The sequence below is a fragment of the Lampetra fluviatilis genome, chromosome 51, assembly GCF_964198595.1.
Source record: "Lampetra fluviatilis chromosome 51, kcLamFluv1.1, whole genome shotgun sequence".
Taxonomy (NCBI): Eukaryota; Metazoa; Chordata; class Hyperoartia; order Petromyzontiformes; family Petromyzontidae; genus Lampetra; species Lampetra fluviatilis.
The window spans coordinates 2,760,958-2,786,022 of record NC_136325.1 but is presented as its reverse complement, the minus strand read 5'-3'; the positions used below and the strand labels follow the sequence as shown (position 1 = coordinate 2,786,022).

Genomic DNA, 25,065 nt, shown 5'->3' with positions numbered 1-25,065 from the left:
CCGAACAAACTCGCACCGCTACAATCATTCGCCACGTCGGCGCTCGGCGATGGAACAAAGTGAAACTCGAATACAACCACAACATCTCAACGGTTTGACGAGGATCGTAGCGTCGCATGAATGATATGTAAATTCCTTTGTCAAGGCGCTCTCCTCCTCTAACTCCTGCTTAAATATACGCTGCCAAGCTTGGTGGTGTTCATTAGGACGCTGTCTTTCCAACAGCCCTGTTCTTCACCTGAGGACGGCTGCTTGCATTGTGGCCGAAACGTCGTGAAAATTGTATTTTATTATGTTTTATTTATTTTATTTTCTTATTTTCCTTCTACGTGACTTTACCGAAAGAACCAAGAAGATTACAAAGTGCCCTTAAACAATCGTTTGCAATGGCGCTGTGCTTAGAAAAGAGGAAATAGTTTAACATAAACCAAGGAAAGAAGAAGCGAGAAAGACGTTTGAAAATAACTAAAGAGAGAACGCCATTTTAAACTTTTGTATTTTCAGCCGAGATTTGAGGATTTGTCGTGTCGTGGAAGTCCTGACCTCGAAGGGGCAATGAGTCCCAGAGTTTAGGTGCCGCAATTGCAAAGTCACGATCAACCCCAAGTGCGAAGCCTCGACCGTGGGACAGTGGGCACCCTCAACAGGTTCAGGACTGGTCACTGCCCATGCCTTGCCAACCTCCACCGATGGGGCATGAGAGCGAGCCCTCGATGTGCCTATGGGGTGGAGCAAACCGTGCACCACATCTTATAAGTCTGTCCAATCCACAAACTCTGTGGAGCACTGCTCACCCTCAAGACAACAGGACCGGAAGCAACCGCTTGTCTTAGGGACTTTATATCTTCTTTCTTCTTATTATCTTCTCTTATATATAAAAGTCTCCATGCGCTCGCGCTTGCGGGGGATTTGGCTCTCGGACGGTGGGGTTTAAGACCGAAATAATTTGCCAGGCAGCACGCCCTAAGCCCCGTGGTGGGAATAGGCTATTCCGTTTTCCCGTCCCTAAATTTTAAAGTAGTTTAATTAACACATTTGTGCCGTTTCTATTATTCATTATTTACTTATTGCACGACATCGACGGTACCAAGTGACGCCAATTGCGTGTGGCGTGGGGGGGGCGGACCCTACCAAGTCATGCGCGTTCGCTCGAGCTCACGGGAGACATTTTCTTTTACGCGGTTTACAGTCAACACATACACACATCACGCTGCGGATATTTATTCACAGTGTCATGTCCTCTTCGCACCCCCCCAACACGATGCGTTCAGTTTATACTACAGACTCCGTAGACAATAATATTCTGCTTACATACCATTATTCTTGCACGGACAGCGGATGTTGGGGGGGGCGGGTAGCGGCCCAGCCCCTAGCCTGGCAACCTGCCAACTCCGCGCCTCGCCAATCTAGGCCAGGACGGGGGCTACGCATCGCACAAGGCCTCAACACGCCTATGCTAAGTACAAATTTCCTTGCTTCTTACGCTAGCAACTCAGGTACATTGTTTATTATTGTTAAATACATTAGATGATAAACATTACAATAAGGTTTGTGTGCAGATAAAAACTCTGCTTCATTGTTTTCCATTATGAAACAAGTTCACAGATGTTACAATAATTATGTTTGCGTGAAGATAACAACTCAGATTCATTGTTTACCATTATGAAACGAGTTGACATGTTACAATAAATATGTTTGTGTACAAAAAACTCTTTTTGGATTTTTGGGTTGCTCAATTTCCCCTTTTTTTGCTGCGTTTTTATAACGCTGCCACGGTCTACTGCCAGTCTGTGATTTCTGCTTATTTCTTAATTGCATTTCTATTGTTTCCATCGCTCACGTCACGCTATTTACTCGTACGTAGTACTGCAATACTGATAGCTGTGCCATCATCGGGGAATGCTGTGCCCGTCGATGTGTGTGTGTGAGTCCATGTGTGTGTCTTTGAGTCCATATGTGTGTGCGTGTAGAGCCATGCGTGTCTTTAACTCCATGTGGGTGTCTTTTTCGAACGGACAACGTCAACGTGTTTTTGTGTCTGTGTTAGTCCATGTGTGTGTGTCAGTCGATCTGTGTGCATGTACGTCGATGTGTATGTCAGTCCATATGTGTGTGTGTTAGTCCACATGTGTGTGTAAGTCTATACATGTGTGTGTCACTCGATGTGTGTGTGTAAGTCAATGCGTCTGTGTGTGAGTCCATATGTGTGTTAATCCATGTCTGTGTATCTAAAGTAGATATCTGTGTGTCACAGTCCATATGTGTGTGTGTAGGGCTATGTGTGTGTCAGTCTATGTATGTGTAAGTTCATGTGTGTGTGTCTTAGTCCATATGTGTGTGTGTAAGTACATGTGTGTTTACGTCAATGTGTGTTTTAGTCGGTGTGTGTGAGTCGCTGTATGTGTGTACGTCCATATATGTGCGTGCAACGCCACGTGTGTATATCTCAAGTGGATGTCTGTGTGACAGTCCACATGTGTATGTGTGTGTACGGCAATGTGTGTGTCACTCTATGTATGTGTGTGTGTCACTGTACGTGTGTACGTCGATATATGTGTGTAACTCCATGTGTGCGTATCTCAAGTGCATGTCTATGTGTGTGTGAGTCCATATGTGTGTGTGTGTCTGTAAGTCGATGTGTTTGTGTGTGTCAGTCCATATGTGTGTGTGTGTGTCTCAGTCCATGTGCGTGTGTGTTAGTCGCTGTGTGTGCATGCCTCCATGTTAGTGTAACTCCATTTCTTTGTGTGTCTGTAGGTCCATGTGTGCATCTTAGTCCATGCGTGTGCTTTATTGACCTGCTCAAGGCCTATGATACCATCAGTAGGCATGGCCTCTGGGCTGCTCTTCGTGCTTTCCGAGTCCTGAACCCACTCATCACCCTCCTTAAGGACCTTCATGATGGTGAGCGGCCCCGCGTCTTAACTACGTGCCCCGTGAGTCAGAGCCATTCCCTGTACACCTTGGGGTGCAACAGGGATGTCCTCTGGCTCCAACATTGGACCACGTAGTTCGTCGAGTCTTCAATGCCTGTACCGGAAGAATTCCCATCTGCTACAGATACAATGGGAGGCTGATCGATGCCCGGGTGCGGTCAAGGGATGGCTCCCTGTTGCTCAACCACGTTATGTATGCCGATGATCTGCTAATGGCTGCTCACTCAGAGGAGGAGTTCGAGGTGCTGCTGCTGAACCTGGAGCTTGCCACCAACAGGTGGGGCCTTACCATCAGCCCAACCAAAGCTAAGCACCTGCCTGGCTATTTTGTACCATCGGACACTCCATCCCCACAACTCCCAATTGGTGATGGGGCAGTTGTGGAGACAGTGGAGACTTTCTCTGGGCAGTGTGCTAATGACCGGCTCCAGGTTTAACAGCAGAGGTCTCACTCCGAATCAGTCGAGCTGCAGTATCTTTTCATTGGCTGCGTAACGCTGTGTGGAAGCTACCTGCTCTATCACTCCGTACGAAGCTTCAGGTCTTCTCGGCCACGGTCATTCCCTCCCTTCTCTACGCTTGCGAAACTTGGACCCCTCTAATGGAACATCTTCGCCGGTTAGAAACATTTAGGCTGGCCTGCCTACGATCCATCCTGGGTTTAACCAGGCTGCATTGTGTGAGGAGCTCACAAATCCTTGAAAGATGTGGACAAAGTCCCATCGGTGACCTCCGGCAGGCAAGGCTGCGTTGCTTGAGTCATGTAGCCCGCATGGCCAGCCACCGCATGCCTAAACAGCTTTTGTTCCGCCGGATCGAGGGGGCTAAACGGGCGCGGCACGGGCTGGAGAAGACATGGAGTGATGTGCTACAGGAGGACTTGGAGTTGAGTCCACTTGCGGATGAGTGGTACCAGCCGTGTCAAGATCGGCCACTGTGGAGGAGGCTCCTGAAGGACGCTACTGGCCAGTTGGAGGCAGTCACCCTCCAACAACAACGGAGGGCGGAGGAGTGACGGTCACAACAACGAGCGGAGCGCCAGGTGGCTAAAGCACAGAAAGTTGCCACAGTAGGGGCCACAGGTGGTGCATCAGCCAGTCGTCTCAGTCAGTCGACCTGTGCCATCTGGGTTTGCCCCGTGACCTCTTTCCAGCGGGCGTTCGACACTTCACCTGGCCTCAAGGTGCACATAGCTTGGCACAAGCATTGTTGTGACATCACCGCCATTTAGTGGCGAATGGCGATTGTTGTTGTTCAGTCTATGTATGTATGTGTGAGTCCATTTGTGCGTGTAACTCTACGTGTGTGTATTAATGGATTTGCGTGTGTAACTACATGTGTCTGCCTTTTTCGCCCGGGCAACGCCGGATACTAACCGCTAGTTCGCTAAATAAATACATAGTGAGCAATGCACAATCTGAGGATCTTAATGACCTTGATGGAATATGCGGCCGAAGGTGGTCATGCATGTAGGGAGGAGCAAGTTCGTTTAAGGCCTTGGATACCAGCAAGAGAATCTTAAAATCAATACGGGTATGGATAGGGAGCCAGTGAAGGGACAAGACCACAGGTATGACGTCATCCTTACAGGGCTGTGTACCAGTTAGATGTTCATCATCCCATGATGTAATTAGTAAGAGTGTGCCAATGTGTGCTAGAGTCACGGTCTAAATTTGTATTTTTTTAAATAATTTAAACGCAAATCACTCAATTGGATGTATACACATCAATCATCGCCTACTCCTGTCAAACACTTGGCAGGACCCTCCTGAAGAAGACTCAATGTTGGGTTCTGGGTAGACAGGAAAGCATCACTCTCTATTTTTCATTTGTCCCTTAAAACTCACTTATTTTCCCTCGGCTGACCCACAAACTCCCTTTCTCCCTCGCGTCCCCATCACTTTCTCCAACCCTCTTGCCAACTTCACTGTGGCCTACCCATTTGTACTGCCAGGCAGGCAGGAGAGAGGACTTTTACGTCTAGATTGAACGCGCAATTCTAGGGAATTCTAGGGAATTGCGCTTTTGTGTTCAGTTTGTTGTTCTTCATCCCGCACCTCCGATTAGCGCGATTGGCTAGTACCTACAGTTGTGCGAAATAATTTCAACACACATGTAAACAAGTGCGCCTTGTTTCAAATGCCGCGCCGGGAGGTCGAACCAACAGGCGACCTCTGGAGTACTTGAACCCTCACGATCACCAGGTCATTATAACACAATTTTGACGTTTAACACTGGCCCTTCAAGATTCGCACAGTCAAAGTCATCCGCCACATCGGAGCTGAAAAAAGTTTAACTCGAATTCAACAGCCTAAATCTCGTTCGCCCCTTAAAACAGTCACTCATTTCCCCCTCGGCTTACCCCCAAACTCCCCTTCTTCCTCCCGTCGCCATCACTAACTCCAATCCCTTTTCACCAGCTTACCTTATCATTCATAGTGACACTCGATAATCATCATCATCATTGACCACTCACTGCCACTCTCATCATCGTTTACTTCATCCATCATCGTCATATTCATCGAGCACTACCACCGTTCTCGTCCTCAGCTCATTTCATCGCACAAATACTTTGTTCAGCGCCTTAGCTAAGGCGCGATATGAATTAAAATAAGGTTGGAGAAATACCTGCACTAGACGCAGCTCTAGAGAGCTGCCTATATCTGGGATGAACTCTTCCACACTGGCAAGAATTGTGAGCAGAGGTGAGAGGGTACAAACGTTACCCCTCCACACACGACCTCCCGATCGACTAACTGTGAACGTGCAACGGTCCATTACGCATATCAATAAATTACCGGGCAGTTAGAGCCGTCAGCCGCCGATTACAACAACAAAAACATTCAAGTACAACCATTCGGCTTTCGCGATGCAAAACTTCCGATCGGCACGGTTGGCTACGTACGGCGCGAACGTTTGTTTTTATATCCAACACGTACACACAAACATGCACGCGTGCAAAACACGTAACGGAGGAAACAATCATGGAAAACCTACGTGGTCAGAAAACGTCCGAGTGGCAGCCTGGAGACCAGGAGTTCTCGCAGGGGGGGCCGCAACCCGTCCTCTCGCACTGAGCGCGATGGATCTTTGGATTCGAGACTTCGGCGTGAAGAGGAAGTCGGCGAGACCGACTCTTTTGGGGCGGGGGTGTGGGGGAATGCGTCTTTGTTGCTGACGACACCGCTCGAGGCCGAGTGCGGTGAGTTCCTCTCAGTTGCGTGCGCACGCGAGCTCCATTTCACGACTCTTCCTCTTCGCGCTGGGGCACACGCTGTGTGGTCATGGGGTTGGAAATGCTCTTCGCCGTCGACGATGCGAGTTCAACTGCCCGAAGAAGCTTGGAGAGAGCTGAATTGAGTTCAAAATAACTCACAAACACCCGACGCAGACGATCCCCTGGTTTAGATTTAACCACCAAACTCATGGTCCACCCTTAACCGCATCTGCACAAACCATGGCAGATGCGGAGACCTGATGCACAAATGTGCGACTGCGGTCATCCAGAACAGACCGTACAGCATCTAACGATGCACTGACCGATCCACAGATACGAAGGAGACCTCACAGCGATACACTCCGCTGCTCCTGACGCGGTTATCCGGGCTTGGCCGCTTGAATGTGAAATCGTAGTTGGTGTTGCTCTGCATCTACACCGGCAGCAGCCATACGGAAGAAAAGGAAGTGACATTTTGTAACGTCCAGTGACACATTCAACGCGTTGTGAAATCAATGCAGGTTAAGAAGATGCAGCCAACGACCAAATCACCCGCACCTGGTCTCGTCAGCTCTCGGAAGCTAAGCAGGCTTTGAACCTGGACGGTGCATGGATGGGTAGCCACGATTGGCGCAGAAGGCGCAGCCCTGCAATGTCCCGTTCAGGCCACTGCTGGCTGAACGGACTTCATTTCGCTTACGGGCAAACTCGAGAGGGTATTCCGGCCTTACTCATCCACTCTTGCCAGACGTCTTGGAAGAGGTGTGACTACCCACACTTTACCCCCACCCACCACACGTTGAGCTACCGATCGACTGCGCTCCACCCATTTGTTCTGCTGCTGGGTGGACAGTGGCGGGCGGGGAGTGGATTTGAGAAACTCGCCCCCGTTGTTTCATCTGCCACGCCGGGAGATAGAACCGGCGACCTCTGGATTGTCGAGTCCAGTGTACCAACCATTCCCCGGGGCAGCATGTACGTACAGTTGAACTTCTTTCGCACCGTACGTAGGCACCCGTGCTAATCGGAGGTGCGAAAGCGTCCAGACGATCACTTAATAATAGGGCAGAATAACAGAATAACATCAGGGTTTATTTTTTTTTGTCCTATGGTGGAGAGAAGTCATATCGATATTATCATTATATGTACCTCACGGTAACACAGACAATGTATTCGTGACTATTCTGCTGGTGGGGTGGTTTTGTCTTCTGTTTGTTATCGGCCCGGTGTCACGGGGAATGGAAAATCACCGATTCACGAACCCGGGACGTGACGGACAGATATCGCTGCTTGGAGAACCCGCGTCACGCGGAAGAGGGCGCACACTTGTGTGGAAACATCGTTTTGTGTTTCTATAGAGATTAGAAAACACTAACAATAAAAAAAATAATGAGAGCCGAGCACAGACGTAACCGCAATAACCACAAACGTCACACCGGTGTCTTCAACCCATCGGAAATGTTTGCATAACAGCAGCAACAAATACAACAACCGTATTCCATCACCTCCCATTGGCACGGTGGGCTACGTACGGTGTTAAAGAAGTTCAACACACGTACATACAACAACGTGTCTTTGCAGATGATGCTACTGTTGCGTTGGCAGTGATGCACCAGCATAAACAACATTAACACTCAACGAATTCATCAATAACAGTGTGTGTGTGGCCTTCACGGAAACTATTTCCCCGAACGTCACCTGTTATAGATATAGTTTCCTTGTAAGGACACAGGGTTATCAACAAACACAAGTTCTTTGTGTCCAGGAACGAGCTGCGTGAACAAGGCAGCCGCATCAACTCTGCCGCGGGCTCCAGAGGCTGCAGCCCCGGGGGAGGATTTTGATCTTAAGGGCCCCCCCCCCCCAAATAATGATCTCCGAGTGCTCTACCATGGTTCACGTGCAGCGGCGGTGCAGTACGGCCGACAGCTGAAGGTAATCTTTAAAGTCTCGGCATCGCTGTGTGTGTTTTATACTACCAGTTGCGTTCTGAAATAATAATACAAATACATTTTGATTTAAAGCTTTCGTGACTGCAGGGATTCATATTCTTGGTTCTTTCGGTAAATACTTTTTTTAATTTAATTTTTTTACCTACGTGACTTTACCAAAAAAAAATCTAAGAATATGAATCCTTGCAGTCACGAAAGCTTCAAATCTAGAATCTTTCGGTAAAGTCACGTAGAAGGGGAATAATACAATAATAAAAATATACAACATTACAAATTCTCACGACGTTTCGACTGCAACACAAGCACCTGATGATGATTGCTTGTGTTGCAGTCGAAACGTCGTGAGAATTTTTATTTTTTGTTTTTATTATTTTATTATTTCCCTTCTACGTAGCTTTACCGAAAGAACCAAGAATAATAACACAAATAGTTTGTTTCAACTTAAATGTAGTGTAACGGTTAGTGTGTCCACGTTTAAAAAAATAACAGTGAAGGGAAGGAATTGAAGATGCAAAGAGGGGCTTCCCAAAATCTATAACAGCGCCGGTCACCCATCAATTTGATTTCGTCCGCGTCAATTGGCGTGAAACGGTGGAGCGGTGGCCCAGTGGTCAATGCCCTTGCACTCCAAAGCAGGCAACCAGGATTCGATTCCCTGGACGAAGTCATCGTACCCCGCACCTGCCACCGGTCACCAACCCGCACTCACCCGCGGGACCCGCCCACCCTGCCACGACCCCCGCACACACGGCGCGTAGCGGGGACCCGCACGCGGCAGCGGTGGATTTCCGCAAGAGGCCGCGCGCTATCCGCCGCGCGTCCATAGCTCGCGCGTGGCTTGGTGAAGTAACGTGCGTTGGCTTGGTGAAGTAACGGGCGTGGCTTGGTGAAGTAATCGGCGTGGCGCGGTGAAGTAACGCGAGTAATCTTATCGAATCGGAAAAGCCCACCCTCCCCCGCGGCATCGTTTTCAACAAGGACTGTGTTGTTTACTTTGGCGTTTCATAGATACAGCGACATGTACAGTCCACGCATTTTAAATATATAATGATGACAACACAAAGAGAGATGATGCCGGGTGGCCTCGTGGTCAGAGCGCTAAGTTGGCACTGACTACCGAGATCCTGGCTTCGGCTCGGTTATGATGAATGACTGCACACAACAACAACAACAAATCCGCACCAGTAACTCAACGAGCGTGGGGGGCAGGGGGTGCCTTGTCCCACCCCCCCCCCCTGATGGCCAAAGCCACGGTTTGGGGCAATGGCGGAGCCAGGATTTTCAGGTAGGGGGGGCAACCCCTCCAGAAATGACAAATGATAGAGGCGTTGTTAGTAAGTAAGGACTTGTCCCTTGCTTTTTATTCGACGCGTGTGCGGCGATGGCGCAGCCATCGATCGAGGGTCGAATTCAAACCACGTTGTGTGATCGGCATCGTGCTCGCTGAAGGTGTTTGCCTTCAGGGAAGTCGTGTACTGTATACGCAAATGCGCACAATTCTGAGTCACTTATAACTGCGTTGCCGTTACTTATTGCAAATTATGGACTCAGACTATTGTCCTATAATCTCATAGAGTCCCTGGTACGTTATTATATGCTACACAGTGGCAGTGGGGGTCGCAAAATGCCGATTTATTACTTATAAACCCAAATGATCCGATCGATATTAGAGATTTAGATCGGATCATTGGGGAGGCACGTGCCACCCCCCCCCCTGGCTCCGCCAGTAGTTTGGGGCCCCCTAGACAACCACCATGAGAGATCCACCATGAGATATGTTTCCAACGACAGTGTAAAAGAATAACAACGACAACACGTATTTAAATCGGAGCGCGCCTTCAGCGTTACACATTCTAGACCGTGAGCATAACGATGATGCGATTAGAGCGATAGGAGCCGCGATATAGAATAGCCTCTGGGTGCCACCGTGCCAAGAGACCGATTGCCACTGAAAACGCAGTCGCCAGTAAGCGAAGTGAAGGCCGTTCAGCCAGCAGTGGCCTGAACGAGACATTGCATGGCTGCGCCTTCACCTCTTTGCGTTGTCACCTTTAGTCCGATTCTAAAGGTTCGCAGAATCAGAAACCTTCCCGCTTATCTCGACGTGCAGTCATTCCACCGCTCGACCGGAGCCCTTCCACGCCGTAGAAGGTCATATAGACCATACTTCACCACGCTGTCAATGCGGGTTGGTGATAGCAGGGAGCATAGACACGCACCGCAACGATGCAGTGCTTTGCACCGATCTCTGCTGCCCCCAACACGTAGACCCGCAAGCCACCGCTGTATTTATGTTGAACTTCTTTCGCACCGTACGTGGCCAAGCGGTCCGAAGGATGTGAGGTGAACATCGCTCTCTGTGGCAGGGGCGGGTGACAAAGCACTGCCCCTTTCCCTACCCTCCCTCCCTCCCACTGTGTGGACCAAAGGTCACTGGACGGGACCTCAGAGGTAGCTCCGTGGTGTCCACTTCCGTGGGCCCTCCGATGGGTTGCGCCGCTGCGCGAGAGAGCTCGGAATGGATTCCTGTGTCTCCAGACCACCGCCGATGACGCCGATAGAGAAACCGGGATAGAATTGGGTGGGGAAAGACGAAAGGTCACCAGGAGACGGCAGTCCAGCAATTGATTCTTGATTTTATTGTATTTATTTGTGCGGAGCTGTGCCACCCCCAACTCCCCCCCCCGTCATATGCGTGGTGGGTTTTCTCCGGCCTCTGCCCACACGAAGCCAAACACTCACACAGGGAGTCGGTCGAACGTTCCGATGCAGGACCCTCCTGAAAAAAAAGGAGTATAGACACTCAATGGGCATCTGCAGGATAAATAAATAGAATCATTATTTATTTATGTATTACTTTTGAAAGATACCACAAATGCGGAACATGGGTTTATCTCAGTAAAATGTGCATCCTTTTACACAAAGTGTCCATTGTTTTGATTGGCGGTTTGCGGATCACGCAGGGATGGATCCCTATAACACAAACCTCCTCAGCAACGAGGCATCAATACGGCATCCTAACCAGGGCGGGAAATGGGAAGAGATTAATGGGGGAATTAATTAATGATTCCCCCCCACCCCCGTCTTGATCTGAGGAGGAGTGGGCTGGGGGGGCTTTGCTCTGTGTGTTGGTCTCTGAGCGTGTCTGTGGGTCTTTGTGTGTGTTTGTGGGTTTCTGAGTGTGTCTGTGGGTCTCTGTGCATGTCTGTGGGTCTCTGTGCGTGTCTGTGGGTCTTTGTGCGTGTCTGTGGGTCTCTGTGCGTGTCTGTGCGTCTATGTGTGTGTCTGTGGGTCTCTGTGCGTGTCTGTGGGTCTCTGAGCGTGTCTGTGGGTCTCTGTGCGTGTCTGTGGGTCTCTGAATGTGTCTGTGGGTCTCTGAGTGTGTCTGTGGGTCTCTGTGCATGTCTGTGGGTCTCTGAATGTGTCTGTGGGTCTTTCTGTGTGTCTGTGGGTCTCTGTGCATGTCTGTGGGTCTCTGTGCATGTCTGTGGGTCTCTGTGCGTGTCTGTGGGTCTTTGTGCGTGTCTGTGGGTCTCTGTGCGTGTCTGTGCGTCTATGTGTGTGTCTGTGGGTCTCTGTGCGTGTCTGTGGGTCTCTGAGCGTGTCTGTGGGTCTCTGTGCGTGTCTGTGGGTCTCTGTGTGTGTCTGTGGGTTTCTGTGTGTGTCTGTGGGTCTCTGAGTGTGTGTGTGGGGGTCTCTGTGCGTGTCTGTGGGTCTCTGTGCGTGTCCGTGGGTCTCTATGCGTGTCTGTGGGTCTCTGAATGTGTCTGTGGGTCTCTGTGCATGTCTGTGGGTCTCTGAAGGTGTCTGTGGGTCTCTGTGTGTGTCTGTGGGTCTCTGTGCGTGTCTGTGGGTCTCTATGCGTGTCTGTGGGTCTCTGTGCGTGTCTGTGGGTCTCTATGCGTGTCTGTGGGTCTTTGAATGTGTCTGTGGGTCTCTGTGCATGTCTGTGGGTCTCTGAATGTGTCTGTGGGTCTCTGTGTGTGTCTGTGGGTCTCTGTGCGTGTCTGTGGGTCTCTATGCGTGTCTGTGGGTCTCTGTGCGTGTCTGTGGGTCTCTATGCGTGTCTGTGGGTCTCTGCATGTGTCTGTGGGTCTCTGTGTGTGTCTGTGGGTCTCTGTGCGTGTCTGTGGGTCTCTGAGTGTGTGTGTGTGGGGGTCTCTGTGCGTGTCTGTGGGTCTCTGTGCGTGTCTGTGGGTCTCTCAGTGTGTCTGTGGGTCTCTGTGTGTGTCTATGGGTCTTTGTGTGTGTCTGTGGGTCTCTCAGAGTGTCTGTGGGTTTCTGTGCGTGTCTGTGGGTCTCTGTGCGTGTCTGTGGGTCTCTGAGTGTTTCTGTGGGTCTCTGAGTGTGTCTGTGGGTCTCTGAGTGTGTCTGTGGGTCTCTGTGTGTCTGTGGGTCTCTGTGTGTGTTTGGGGGTCTCTGTGTGCGTATGTGGGTCTCTGCGCGTGTCTGTGGGTCTCTGTATGTGTCTGTGGGTCTCAGTGTGTGTTTGAGGGTTTGAGTGTGTGTCTGTGGGTCTCTGGGCGTGTCTGTGGGTCTCTGTGTGTGTTTGTGGGTCTCTGAGCGTGTCTGTGGGTCTCTGGGCGTGTCTGTGGGTCTCTGTGTGTGTTTGTGTGTCTCTGTGTGTGTCTGTGTGTCACTGTGTGTGTATGTGGGTCTCTGTGCGTGTCTGTGGGTCTCTGTGTGTGTCTGTGGATCTCTGTGTGTGTCTTTGTGTCTTTGTGTGTGTCTGTGGGTCTCTGTGTCTGTGGGTCTCTGTGCGTGTCTGTGGGTCTCTGTGAGTGTCTGTGGAAATCTGTGTGTATTTGTGTCTCTGTGCGTGTCTGTGGGTCTCTGTGCGTGTCTGTGGGTCTCTGCGCGTGTCTGTGGGTCTCTGTATGTCTGTGGGTCTCAGTGTGTGTTTGAGGGTTTTAGTGTGTGTCTGTGGGTCTCTGGGCGTGTCTGTGGGTCTCTGTGTGTGTATGTGGGTCTCTGAGCGTGTCTGTGGGTCTCTGGGCGTGTCTGTGGGTCTCTGTGTGTCTGTGGGTCTCTGTGTGTGTCTGTGTGTCACTGTGTGTGTATGTGGGTCTCTGTGCGTGTCTGTGGGTCTCTGTGCGTGTCTGTGGGTCTATGTGCGTGTCTGTGGGTCTTTGCGTTTGTCGGTGGCTCTTTGTACATGTCTGTGTCTCTCTCTGTTCGTCTAGGGGGTATATCTCTGAGTTAAATAAAAAAAAAGACGAATCCTGGATTCCTTCAGGAACGCAGTCGGGTTCAATATGTGTATGTATGTATGTATGTTGAACTTCTTTCGCACCCTACGTAGCTAACCGTGCTAATCCACCACCGAGTTCCGGGGCGTTGCGGCCCATTTCCACCACTGATCCTAACAGGCTGCCGGTGCGGGCTCGGGAGCGTTCTTCTCTTGAATGAGTTTGGATGTTCTCCTCGGTTTGGGTTCCTGACACGTGGAATACCACCAATCCTGTAAAATCTTGGAACACTCATTGAGTCGTCTTGCCTGCATACAGGTTTCAACATGCGGACACAATACGCAGCGTCCACAATGACTCCATCGGCAGGTCAGGAGTGGGGTGAAGTGTGCGTACTCTCACCGCCGTGTACCTGTCCCCTTGTTTAGCGCAGTGTCGTTAATGGAATGTGTTGAGTGTTTTTACGTGACAGGGCAAACGCCCTGGTCAGACACGGGAACAGAGAGCATTAGTGCCCCCTGTAGACAGAGAGAGGGACACGGGTTGTATTGCGACGTCTGCATTTTATTATAGGGTTGTTATGTTGTCGGCAGAGGGCGATATAGCAACATTCACTTGCGTACTGCGATAGGATCCAGCGTCTATGCATTTCGCCTTCAACCTGGACAGGACCAGCAGTGGTGAAGTATGGTCAAAACAATACCGATGACCGGCATGGCCTCAACAGGCCTTCAATCTTACAATGGATTGATGAAGGGGCTTGACATTCTTATTCAGCACCACTCAAGGTACGTACAGGGTTTGAGCAGACGCTAAGTCCAAGCATTTGCAGTGTCCCTATAAACACCCATTGATGTATCATTCACTTGCAGTCAACCAGCTGCCCCCTCGTCCCTCTATTAGCGCTACTACCACAGTCGTTGTACGCGTGACATTGACGCCGTGACACCTCTGCCAGATGTCCCTGTGTAATCCGGCAGTATGTTCAACCGTCATTGTTCGGAAAGTCAAGTAGCATTCCATTTTTTTTTATCACACTTTAGAACTCCCTTTGTCATCTCTCTGCCTAGCTTCCTAGAACCTCGCTCGCTCCAGGACAAGTGAAAGTCCATGCCTGCCGAGTTCTCTCTGTCGTTGGCTTTGGAGCCCCCTTCCCTGTCGCCTCTCTTCCCAAGTTCACGCAAATCCCTCTGCTCGGTTCAAGCTGCTGCACCGTCAGCACGTTTTAGTTCAATGTCGCCCTTGACAAACACGATATGCGGTGTAGAGGATATGTGATCGTATTACATTTTTTAGTTGGTACTTCCCCGAGCCGTATTGCTTCTTGAACGATGTAAAATTTAGCCACATCGGGGTTGTGCCAAGCAAGCCGGGCGCGTCTCCATAGCCGGCCAGGTTGTTTTTCCACTGCGTGAAGACGAGCCGTGCCGTCGATATCACGCGCAATAAACACGAAGATTAACTGCGGCCCTGGCCCTGCTTGACCCTAAACCGAACTCAGTTATCTCGTGAGTCCAGCGCATCACGGTTTGGTTCTGGCTTGGCACGAAACATATCCAGTGGAAAAACCATATACACCATGCTGGCGCGGTTTGAATGTGCCAGTGGAAAATGGTTGTTATTTGTGGACACGGTTCCTGGACTACACTATGCCCTGCGCCGCGGCGCGCAGCATCGTGCGAACATCTGGCGGAGCTCCCTGCGGAAGGAGCTGGCGGTGCAGTAATAAACCACGGGGTCCAGGGCGGCGTTAGTGACGCTGAGCGCCAGAGCCACGCGGTGCGCGATGGTCGCCACCGTCAGCAGACGGCAGTGCCCATCCAGCGACGGGTCCCCCGCGTAGCGCACGAGCAGCTCCATCACGCGGGTGGCGTGGAAGGGGACGTAGCAGAGCACGAACACGGCCATGGTGAGTCGCACGGATCGCAGCGAGCGCTCGCGCGTGTGCGTTCGCGCCGGGCTTGTGCCGCCGCTGCCGCTAAGGCTGCCGCCGAGCGTCGCGAGCTCGCCCGGCTGCCCCGGTCCTCCGCCGCGGAGACGGAGCGCGATGCACGCGTAGCAATAGATGAGCACGGCGAGCGGAGCCACGAAGGAGACGGCGTATCCGAGCAGGCTGGCGTACACCACCTCGCGTGAGTGGCTCTCGAAGCACGCGGTGCGCCAGCCCCGCTGATCCTGCAGCTGCTGGAACGCGGAGTCGTGGCGCAGGGAGCGGAACGACGACCTCGGGGGAACGCGCGCCGTGTGCTCCATGGCGAGCACGCGCGCCGCGCCGCACGCGTGCACGAGCCAGAGCAGCGCGCAGACGATCCGCGCGTTTCGCGGCCGCCGCGCGGAGCCGCGCCGCCGCGTCGGGTGCAGGACGGCGTGGTAACGCTCCACGCCGACGAGGGCGAGCGACGTGACCGACACGTACATGCTGCCGAAGAAGAGGACGCCCGCGACTCGGCACGCCGCCTCGCCGAACACCCAGTGCCCGCCCAGCGCGTGGTACGCGCTGTGGAACGGCAGCGTCAGCACCAGGAGCAGGTCGGACGCGGCCAGGTTGGCCATGTAGACGGTGGCGGCGCTCCGTGCGCGCGTGCGGAAGGCGAACACCCAGAGGGCGGCCGCGTTGCCCGCCAGCCCCACCAGGAACACGGCGCCGTAGACCGCCGGGTAGGCGACCGTCCGGAAGTCCCAAGGCTCCGCGCACGTTGCGGCGCCCGCCGTGATGTTGAGCTGCGGCGAGGAGGGGACGTGGGAGGCCGCGGCGTAGGACGAGTTGGGGGGCATCCCTCGCCAGTCCATGGTCGTGGCTTCTGGTGGTTGCGGTGGCGCTAGTTGGTGTGGTGATGGTCCCGGTGGTGGCGTTGGCTGTGGCGGTGGTGGTAGTGATAGTGATGGTGGTGATGTTGGTTGTGGCGGTGGTGGTAGTGATAGTTGTGGTGGTGATGTTGGTTGTGGCGGTGGTGGTAGCGATGGTTGTGGTGGTGGTTGCGGTGGTAGTGGTGTCGGTGGTGATTATAATAATAATGATGAGTGGGTGACGGCGGTGGTGTGGTTTCTTACGCAGTCATCGTGACCGGCTTGAGACCATCAACCGGAGTGGAGAGGCCAGTTTATCCATGGGTGGATCTTTAGCTCGGTTTTCTCTGACCCTTGAGACAACTCTCCACCACCTCGGATCGTGGCCGTCACCGTGCCAATGGTAACAGTGGTGGTGGTTAGTGGTGTGGGTGGTGCTGGTGGTTGAGGAATATCGTGACGGTCATGTACCCACCCCCCTCCTCCCCCGGAGTGGGGCGCACAGACGCGTGGCGTGAATGGCCACTTGCGATCAGGGACGGGTGGTTGGTGGTGGTCGTGGTGGTGTTGGTGGGGAGCGGTGGTGTAGCGGTTAGCGCGCTGGCATCCCAAGTTCGTTTTCCACTCACGGACAACACCGGTGACGATTATCTGAACCGGTCATGGGCCTCCCCTAGGTCGACTCTGCCTCGAATGAGTACCTGGTGCAGTGTGTAAACGTTGCCACTAGGGAGACAAAGGCGGCCGGAGGTGGTGCCGGCCACCCACCCCCTTGTGTACCATACCGGCATTCATTAGGTGCTAGCTAACAGCACTTTCCCCAACAGTCTGTTAAGGCTATATGGGGGATCTTTGTCTGTAGTGGTGGTGCAGGTGGTGGTTGGTTGGTGGTTGGTGGTGTGGGTGGGTGGTGGTGGTGGTGCTGGTGGTTGTTGGTGTAGGTGGTGTGGGTGGGTGGTGGTGCTGGTGAGTAGTGGTGGTTTGTGGTGCTGCTGCTGGTGGTGGTTGGTGGTGCTGGTGGGAGGTGGTGGTTGGTGGGTGGTGGTGGTGGGTGGTGGTGGATGGTGGTGGGTTGTGATTGGTGGTGTTGGTGGTGGTGCTTGGTGGTGTTGGTGGTGGTGCTTGGTGGTGCTGGTGGCTGGTGGTGGTGGGTGGTGGTGGTGGTTGGTGGTGCTGGTTGGTGGTGCTGGTGGGTGGTGGTGGTTGGTGGTGGTGGTGGTTGGTGGTGGTGATGGTTGATGGTGGTGGTTGGTGGTGTTGGGCCATCAGCCCTGAGGCCGCCTCCTCGCTCCACTTCTCGCCCAGGCCGCGGACATCGCTGCTGAAGGTTTTTTTCCACCTGCGTAGAAAACGCACAAAGAAACAGGGAATAGTACGAAAAAATAAAAAAAGGTTTTACCCTTTGTGGCAATAAAACAGGAAGTGTTAAGATGTTCAAACACCAAATAGAAACCTTTTGCAACGAATCAAGTCTGCATTAACCACACGTGCTTGTGGTGAACATGCAAACAAACATGCTCTGATAATATATGGGCATTGTCTTTGAAACTGATTGGCCTACTTCATGGCCTCGTCTCATCAGTGTCAGACCAGAGAACAACGCCAAAAGTGGAACAGCGCAATGACTTATCAGATCATTTATAGCTCAGTGCGAGCAGCTACATCATGGCATACCTTTTTACTATTATCAAAGTATGAAAAAATAATAATAGGTTTTACCCTTTCTGGCAATAAAGGAAATAGTATCCGTGATGAAAACGAATTTATAATAATAATAAGCGAACAATTGGTTCAGGGGTCGGAAACCAGCACGCGGCTCTTTAAGGAACTGCTGCTCCGTTGTGGTTATTTATTGAGGACCACCGCCGTCTCGTATTCACCGCAACGCAATGTGGCAGCTCTTAGAAAATACTGAGTTGTGGGTTTTTTTTAACGAATTTGAAAAAATATTTTGTCTTGTTATTGTGGCTGCCGACCGCTGGATCAGTTGAACATAGAGCGTCGTCGTTCGTACAAAATTCCATCTCACAATCGCCGAGAAGCAACAGCCAAGCTTGGAAGGCCGTCAGTTCTGCGTATATATTCAGATGAAGCGCTTTGAATAAGGGCCATGGCCCGAAACGTCGCCTATTATATGTCTCCTTTTAAGGCCACGGTGGCTATTGACGAACGTGTTGAGTTTCTGTTACTTGCGCGCCACTGTCATCGAAGAAGCAGCAGCAGCAGCACCAAATACAGCTTTGTTTAACTTGGCGCAGTGACTGCAAGGAGCGATTTGCGGACAACCGCACGCGAGACGCGGCTACTTCACACGCGGGGCCATTGAATGCGTGCTCACGTAGATTTTGCATGTTTGTATGTCCTGTATGTTGAACATATTTCGCACCGGGACGTGGTCAACCCGTGCTAATCGAATGTGCGGGGGGAAAGGACAACAAACCAAACGCAAAAAAACTAGCAGTTATAAATAAATGACTTCTCAATCTAGCTGATTTAAAAGTGCATGGCTCCCAGTGGCTTCCTCATATCGGGAGGGAGGAGCGTTTCAGACGGCCGCAGAAGTGCGTCTGAAAGCGCGCGATGGGCGGTGACCCGTCGACTGTTCGATGGCCAGTCGTGATCGGAGTTCGCGTGATGGTAAACTTGGGCCAGGCACTGTTGGTTACCGCCCACAGATGTGTGTCAAACAAGGGCGACCGTGATAACTAACCCACGTTGTGCGGACGCGCGGGCGATGATGATGATAATGATGTCGTAATGCAGCAATAACGGAGCTTTTTTAATCGCACGGAAGCTCGCGAATTGTCAAGCGCTTTGAAGTCTCCGACTGTTGATTATACCGACGTCCCGAACTGCTCGTGTTCACTGATCAATCGAAAACAGAAGCTGCGCGTAATATAGGATGCACGTCTCGGCTATTTAAGAGACGAGGAAGAAAAACCACGCGTACGCCACGGATTCTGCAAGCCTCTGATGAATGTGGCCGATTCCCAAGCAGGTAAACCTCTAGTAGCAACATAACTACACACGAAAGTTTCGTTCACATTGGATGTTTTTGTTTTACAAGAGTTATGAGACACTGAGGCTAACAGAGTTAACGCACCGACGCGATGCACGGTAAATCGCAATGGGTCACTCGTGGTGGTGCAGAGAAATCCAATCTTGCGCTGCACTTCTATGCCTGCACGTCCGTGCTCCCCGCCTTCGCAAACCGGCACTGACCAGCGTGGTGAAGTATATTCCAATAAACCCCGACGACCCAGAACGGCGTCGGGAAGCCCATTGTCATCCAGCAGTGGCTGAATGTCGTCGTTGGGATATAAATCTATTGGTGGAGTGTTTGACAAAGTCATCAACACCGGTGCAGCGCATTCAGCATCACAGCCGGACCCGTGGTGTGTCATACCGAGCGCCCTTACATCCAGAGATCACGACGCGGCAGCTGAAACAATGGGCGAGTTCTCTAAATCACACCCCCCCCCCCCCGCGTCTGTCTATCCAGCAGTAGAACATTTATTCATTAGTTAGTGTAGTTGAGGTCGTGGCGGGGCAATTTGAGTGCTTTCACCTGTTACTTTGTATTTATTTATCCAGTCGTCCTGACGAGCAAGCTCCACACCCACGGGAGGGTTGCCCTCTAAGAGCTCCCGCGAGCCGGAGGCACCTTCCGCCAGCGGCGACGTGAGCGAGTGAGTTGTAGGGCTGAGCACCTTTTATTCATATTTTGCATGCGTCAAAAGAAAACAAAACGCCGAATCCTTCGTAGAAAGGGTTCGTCGCCAACTGTGCAAACAAAACCTTTGTCCTGGAGCCTGGCGGTGGTGTCTACGCACGTTGCCTGTAATCCAGCGCTGTGGGGGCAGCAGCGAGGGTCGGTGGATCACAACAAATGTGTGGAGTTCCACGGGGAACACTCACCGTGCATACGAAGGGGAGACACTCAAGCTCTGTACGGATAGGTTCCAGAATCAATGGGTGCGATGCGATCTCTTGGTTAACCGCGGTAACACCACTGCACTGTCTTGTCACTTCCCTCAAGTGCTATTGCGATTGTTGTGCTAATCAGCGTCACGTCATGAGATGAACAGTATCGCAGCTCGCCCTTCCTGCTCGAGAATGTCCCTTTTAAAAGTGACATCTGGTCCACACAGTATGGCGCAGAACTTTCCAACTCCCGAATGCACGTCCGAGCAAAGTCCATCGCGAAACAAAGTTTGCGGGACGGTTGTCGTTTTGTTATCAATCCACTGCCGGATGGAGGCCTTTGATTCATGGCCGTTGGGGGCAGGGGGAGGTGGTGCGTTATTGGACCATACATCGCCACACTCGTTCGTACATCGCTCGCCGCCCACGCTCATTAGACGGTTACGGGCGTCGAACTCGGGAAGAAGCCTTTGGTGCATTGCGCTAACCGCTGCGCCACCCACCCCCTCCTCCCCCGGCGCTTTTACGAAGACGACGTTAACGGCGCGTGCTCGCTAACGCCGGTTCCGTGTGGCACAAGGCGCTCGCCTCTCGGCCATAAAGTTCACTTCGGTTTCAGACTTCGGAGGTGATTTAGAGGAGACGGATTTTTTTTTGCATTCTTTTTTTTGTAAACCTTGCACTGGTTTTCTTCGTTCGCCTGGGATGTTCAGGACGCACGCCCCCAAGGCACGCACGCACAAGACGCGTTGGCACTTGGGGCCCCTTCGTATCTCTCGTTTATGATCTCCGCTCAGGAGGGACAGCGCGGGGAGTCGGAGGAGAGGCGTCAGCGGCCGCTCCGCGCTGCGCTGAGCACGAAATTTTAAAAATCTCGGAGCCACGCGTGTCGTCTCGCGTCTGGTGGATGTACACGGGACGTTAAACTTTACTTGTTAGACTCTACAGCCCCTTTATTTCCAACCCACCGCCGGGGGGCCACGGTGGCGAGATGTTAACTACCTCGCCTGGTATACAGGAGGTTCGATCCCGACACTGCTGTATAATTGGAGTTTTCATGTTCTCCCCGTGGTCGCGTAGATTTTTTCTCCGGGTCATCCGGGTTTTCCCTCCACATTTAGAATCAACATCACGCGTTCAGAGTATGTGGCTGGTATACTTCTAAGCCACTTCGTTGAGCTAGCATTTGTGGCCAGGTCGCTTCTGAAAGAGAGCTGTGGGCCTCAGTGGGTCTCACCTGGTGAAAGAAAATGATCGTTACAAGGCCTCACCAGCCCGTGTTGCTCACATGAGGTTGTGACGATCACCCTCCCTTTAATCACCACGCCAGCCAGTGTGGGGAGGGAGCATAGAAGTAGTGCACAATGAATGTGCCACCACTTATCACCGCAGCATATTCTATTCCTTGCGTGTATGATGGGAATACGTTCAGGAGCTGAGTGCCAATGTCGAGGTCCTGCTGCTGCTGGCCGCGACGAGAGGGCTTCAGCACAGCGAGAGTTCGTGTCGTGTCGCTGCTCCCCCCCCCCTCCGTTGAAGGAGCGCAGACCACAGTGGGTTTTACTGTGTGGTGCATAGTTGCATGGCCACACTCTTTAATGTATCTCTATTCATCTCGACGAGCCTATCTGTGTCTACGTGGGTCTCTGTTTATCTACACTTTTATATAGCTGCGGGTTTACAATATGGGTTGCATGGCCACAGTCGCACAAATGCGGCTTGTGTTTATGAAGGAGTTGGTGAGCATCGGCCTGCTGACCGGTGCCGATAATGATCGTACGCGTGGTGGTCGCCCATCCAAGCGCTAACCAGGCCCAACCTCGCTTAGCCTCCCAGATGTGACGAGATCGGGCGCGTTGCTGGTGATTTGCCCACTGGCCTTGTCTGCGTTCAACGCGCTCCACTGAGTTGTGAGGCTATTTCTTTTCAGAAGCGACCTGGCCACCACTGATAGCTCAACAAAGTGGCTTATCACGTGGAAATGTATAGCAGCCAAATACTCGAAATTCACGTTGAGTCTAAATGTGGAGGGGGAAACATCGGAGGACGCGGATACATTTTCACCCGACCATGTGGAGAGAGACACGCAACTCCAAATATCAAAATATACAGCAGGCGTCGGGGTCGGGGTCGAACCCACGACCACCTGCGTACCAGGCGAGGGATTTAACATCGCGCCACCGCGGCTCCCACTGCGTCACGTGGGATTTCAACAGATACGTGTTGATTTCACACGTGACGCTACGCTGCCGTGTGCTGATAGTAATCTGAAGAATTCAACACAGACATGCTCTGATAATGTATGTTTGTATGTTCCACCACAAGTACTTGTGGGTAATGCAGACTTGATTCCTTGAAACAACAACAACAAAAAACCTCCTGTTGTATTGCGAGAAAGGGTAAAACCTATTCTTCATCCTTTGATAATGGAAAAAAGTCCCGCAATATTTTAATATACATATGATTACAGTTTTAAGTCCAACATATATTGTTTTGCTCAGCCTTATTCACGTTGTACTCTCTGTTCATTCAGCGTCCAATTCAGTCTACTTTTAAACGCTTTCGAAAAGCATCCTGTTGCTTTGTCCTCTGCACGTGACCCCAGGCCGCTCTTGCAAAAAAGAGGATGGTGAATGCTTCACGAGTCTCATTTGGGGTTGTTTCAATCGTCTGCTTGGGTGTTTTTCACTCATTTCAGGGGGGGGGGGTCAGTGCCGGATTAACCTCGTAGCAAAAGTAGCTACAAATGCTACGGGCCCCGCACTTTCAAGGGCCCGCGCTAAATGCTTTCAAGCTATAAATTCCGGTTCAGTGATGCTGCACTTGCTCTATTATTATAGTACTATACTGCCTTCAACTTTAACGCACGACCGGGTGTTTAAGGTTAGCGATTTGTCGTATTGTCTCGCTGTATAGAAAATGAAAATACAACGACTTTACTATGCAAGTAAAAAAGATTGTGTTTTAATATTTAAGTGTTTGTTATTTATTTAGGGCCCCTTTATAACATATGCTACAGGCCTCGCACTAGCTTAATCCGGCACTGGGGTGGGTGGGGCACTTTGACCGATAATACACCGTCAGTGTGAGAGGGCCGCCACAGATTTGAAACCATTAGGGGATTGACAGCAGCACGATGATGGTGATGGGGGTGTTTTCATCATTTGTGTAATGTCGCGGGGCCACACTAAAGGCCAACAAAAGGGGGCCCCGCCAGTGGCCTCGTGGTGGCCTTCAAAGGACGAAACACGTGTCTGATTAAGTAAAGGATACACAACACACCTACATTGACGAATAAACGAAACTCTTACCACGCCAGCGCACATTTAGACCGGGAGTTTCTTTTGCTCAAGGGCACCCTGCTAAGTGAGCACGCACGTGACGACCACGCGTCATAAAGGCCGCGCTCATGGCACACGAAGTAGCCCGCCTCAAATGAACCGCGACACCTCGTTGATCTCGACAGGGAGCGTAAAGCATCACCACGCGAACTGCGGCCACATCCTCGCAGCAGCATCATCAGCGTCTTCTCGCTAGCCGTCGAACAAAGGCGGTGGTCACCACATCGCGCGCTTTCAGATGCGCCTCTGCGGCCGTCTGGAACGCTCTTCCGTTCCGATATTAGGAAGCCACTGGAGCTCAGCACTTTCAGATCATGTAGATTGACAAACTCAGTTGTGTTTAGTTTCGTGTCCTTCCCGCGCGCCTCTGATAAGCACGGTTGGCTACGTACGGTGCGGAGGAAATTCAACATACATTCAACATACATACATACAATGCATGCCTCTACGCATTCAAACAATGCACCCTGAAAGACTACCTCCTCGGTGTTAGTAATGTAAAACCATACGTTTCAAAATAATCTGTTTGTAACAATGTTAAGCCTCCCAAACGAGCACGCATAGTTAGTTGACATTTAACTCAGACAGACAAGTCCGCATGCCTGTGACCAAATCAAATCGTCCACTATCGCTCGATCTCGAAAGATAAGCAGGTTATTGATCTTGGGCAGGCCGTAGATGGGCCACCACTACTACCACCATGCATTAACAGGTGCTATAGGTTGCTGCGGGGCCTCGTTGCGGGAATCAAAAGGGTAGTGCAGAAAATCCCACTGGTTCTAATGTACTGTGCTTCCACGTCTATGCCCTCTGCCTTCACCGAACCCCACTGACTAGCGTGGTGAAGTATGGTCAAGAGGACTGTACATGTACACGTTAACGTTCCTGAACAACATTCTTTGCTACGTAGCGCTTAGCCACAAGCATACGTGTACTGTACGTACAAGTTCTAAAATCCACACGTGTTAGGCATGCGCAATATTGCGAACATCAGCCATCACCGCGATCATTCAAATCGACTGAGCAATTCTCAAATTGAGCTTCCAGTGGTAGTCGCGTCAACCGTGCACGTCAGTGCCACGCACAACGCCGAGCCCCATTCCATACCTGCGTCTGTCGGCCGTGCTGCCACAGGGCACGAGACCGCCCCCCGTGTCTGAAGGCGCGCAGCAGAGCCCACGGCGTCACACGATGACGACGACACCAGGCGTTGCGCAACACTCACCACCGCGTCGACCAACTCGCACTTGCTCCTCGCCCAGTGGAGCCCTCTCGCTCCTAATCCAACCCCAGGCAGTCGCGAGCGTGCGCGTGCGTGTGCGTTGTTTATAGGCAACCCGTGCACCACTCGGTCTCCCCCCCCACCTACCCCCGCCCCTCCCCCGCTCCCCCCTACCGCCAGGCACACACAGTGACGCGTGGACACAGTCCAAAACATCAATGCTCTTATCTGTGCCGATACCAAAAGCGCCACCCCCGCCCATGCTGGTATGTTGGCCGATTGGAAAGGGGTGGGATGGGTCCAAAGCAAAGGGTTACAATCCTCATCGTCGTCTTCATCATCGTCATCATCGTATGGTTGATGTTGATGGAGAGCGACGCCGATAATTGAGAGCCGGATAAATTGCGCCCAGGAGTCGCGGAGCGGTGCGTCACTACGATGACGCCTCCTCAGTATTTGCGAATCGGGCATCGAGGCGTTTCACGTCCCATGCCATT

The 25,065-nt window shown here is 51.8% G+C and overlaps 1 protein-coding gene across 1 annotated transcript in view; it reads right to left on the bottom strand.

Moving 5' to 3' along the window:
* Positions 1 to 24,685, bottom strand: part of LOC144948829 (uncharacterized) — a 33,054-nt gene extending 8,369 nt beyond the window's left edge. The window contains exons 1-4 of the mRNA XM_078878480.1: positions 24,454 to 24,685; positions 14,948 to 17,420; positions 6,477 to 6,586; positions 6,011 to 6,072 (exon numbers count right to left, since the gene is read on the bottom strand). Of these exons, the coding sequence (XP_078734606.1) occupies positions 6,011 to 6,072; positions 6,477 to 6,586; positions 14,948 to 16,084 (1,309 nt within the window). The 5' untranslated portion in view covers positions 16,085 to 17,420; positions 24,454 to 24,685. The remainder of the gene's footprint in view (positions 1 to 6,010; positions 6,073 to 6,476; positions 6,587 to 14,947; positions 17,421 to 24,453) is intronic.
* Between the last annotated feature and the right edge of the window lie 380 nt (positions 24,686 to 25,065).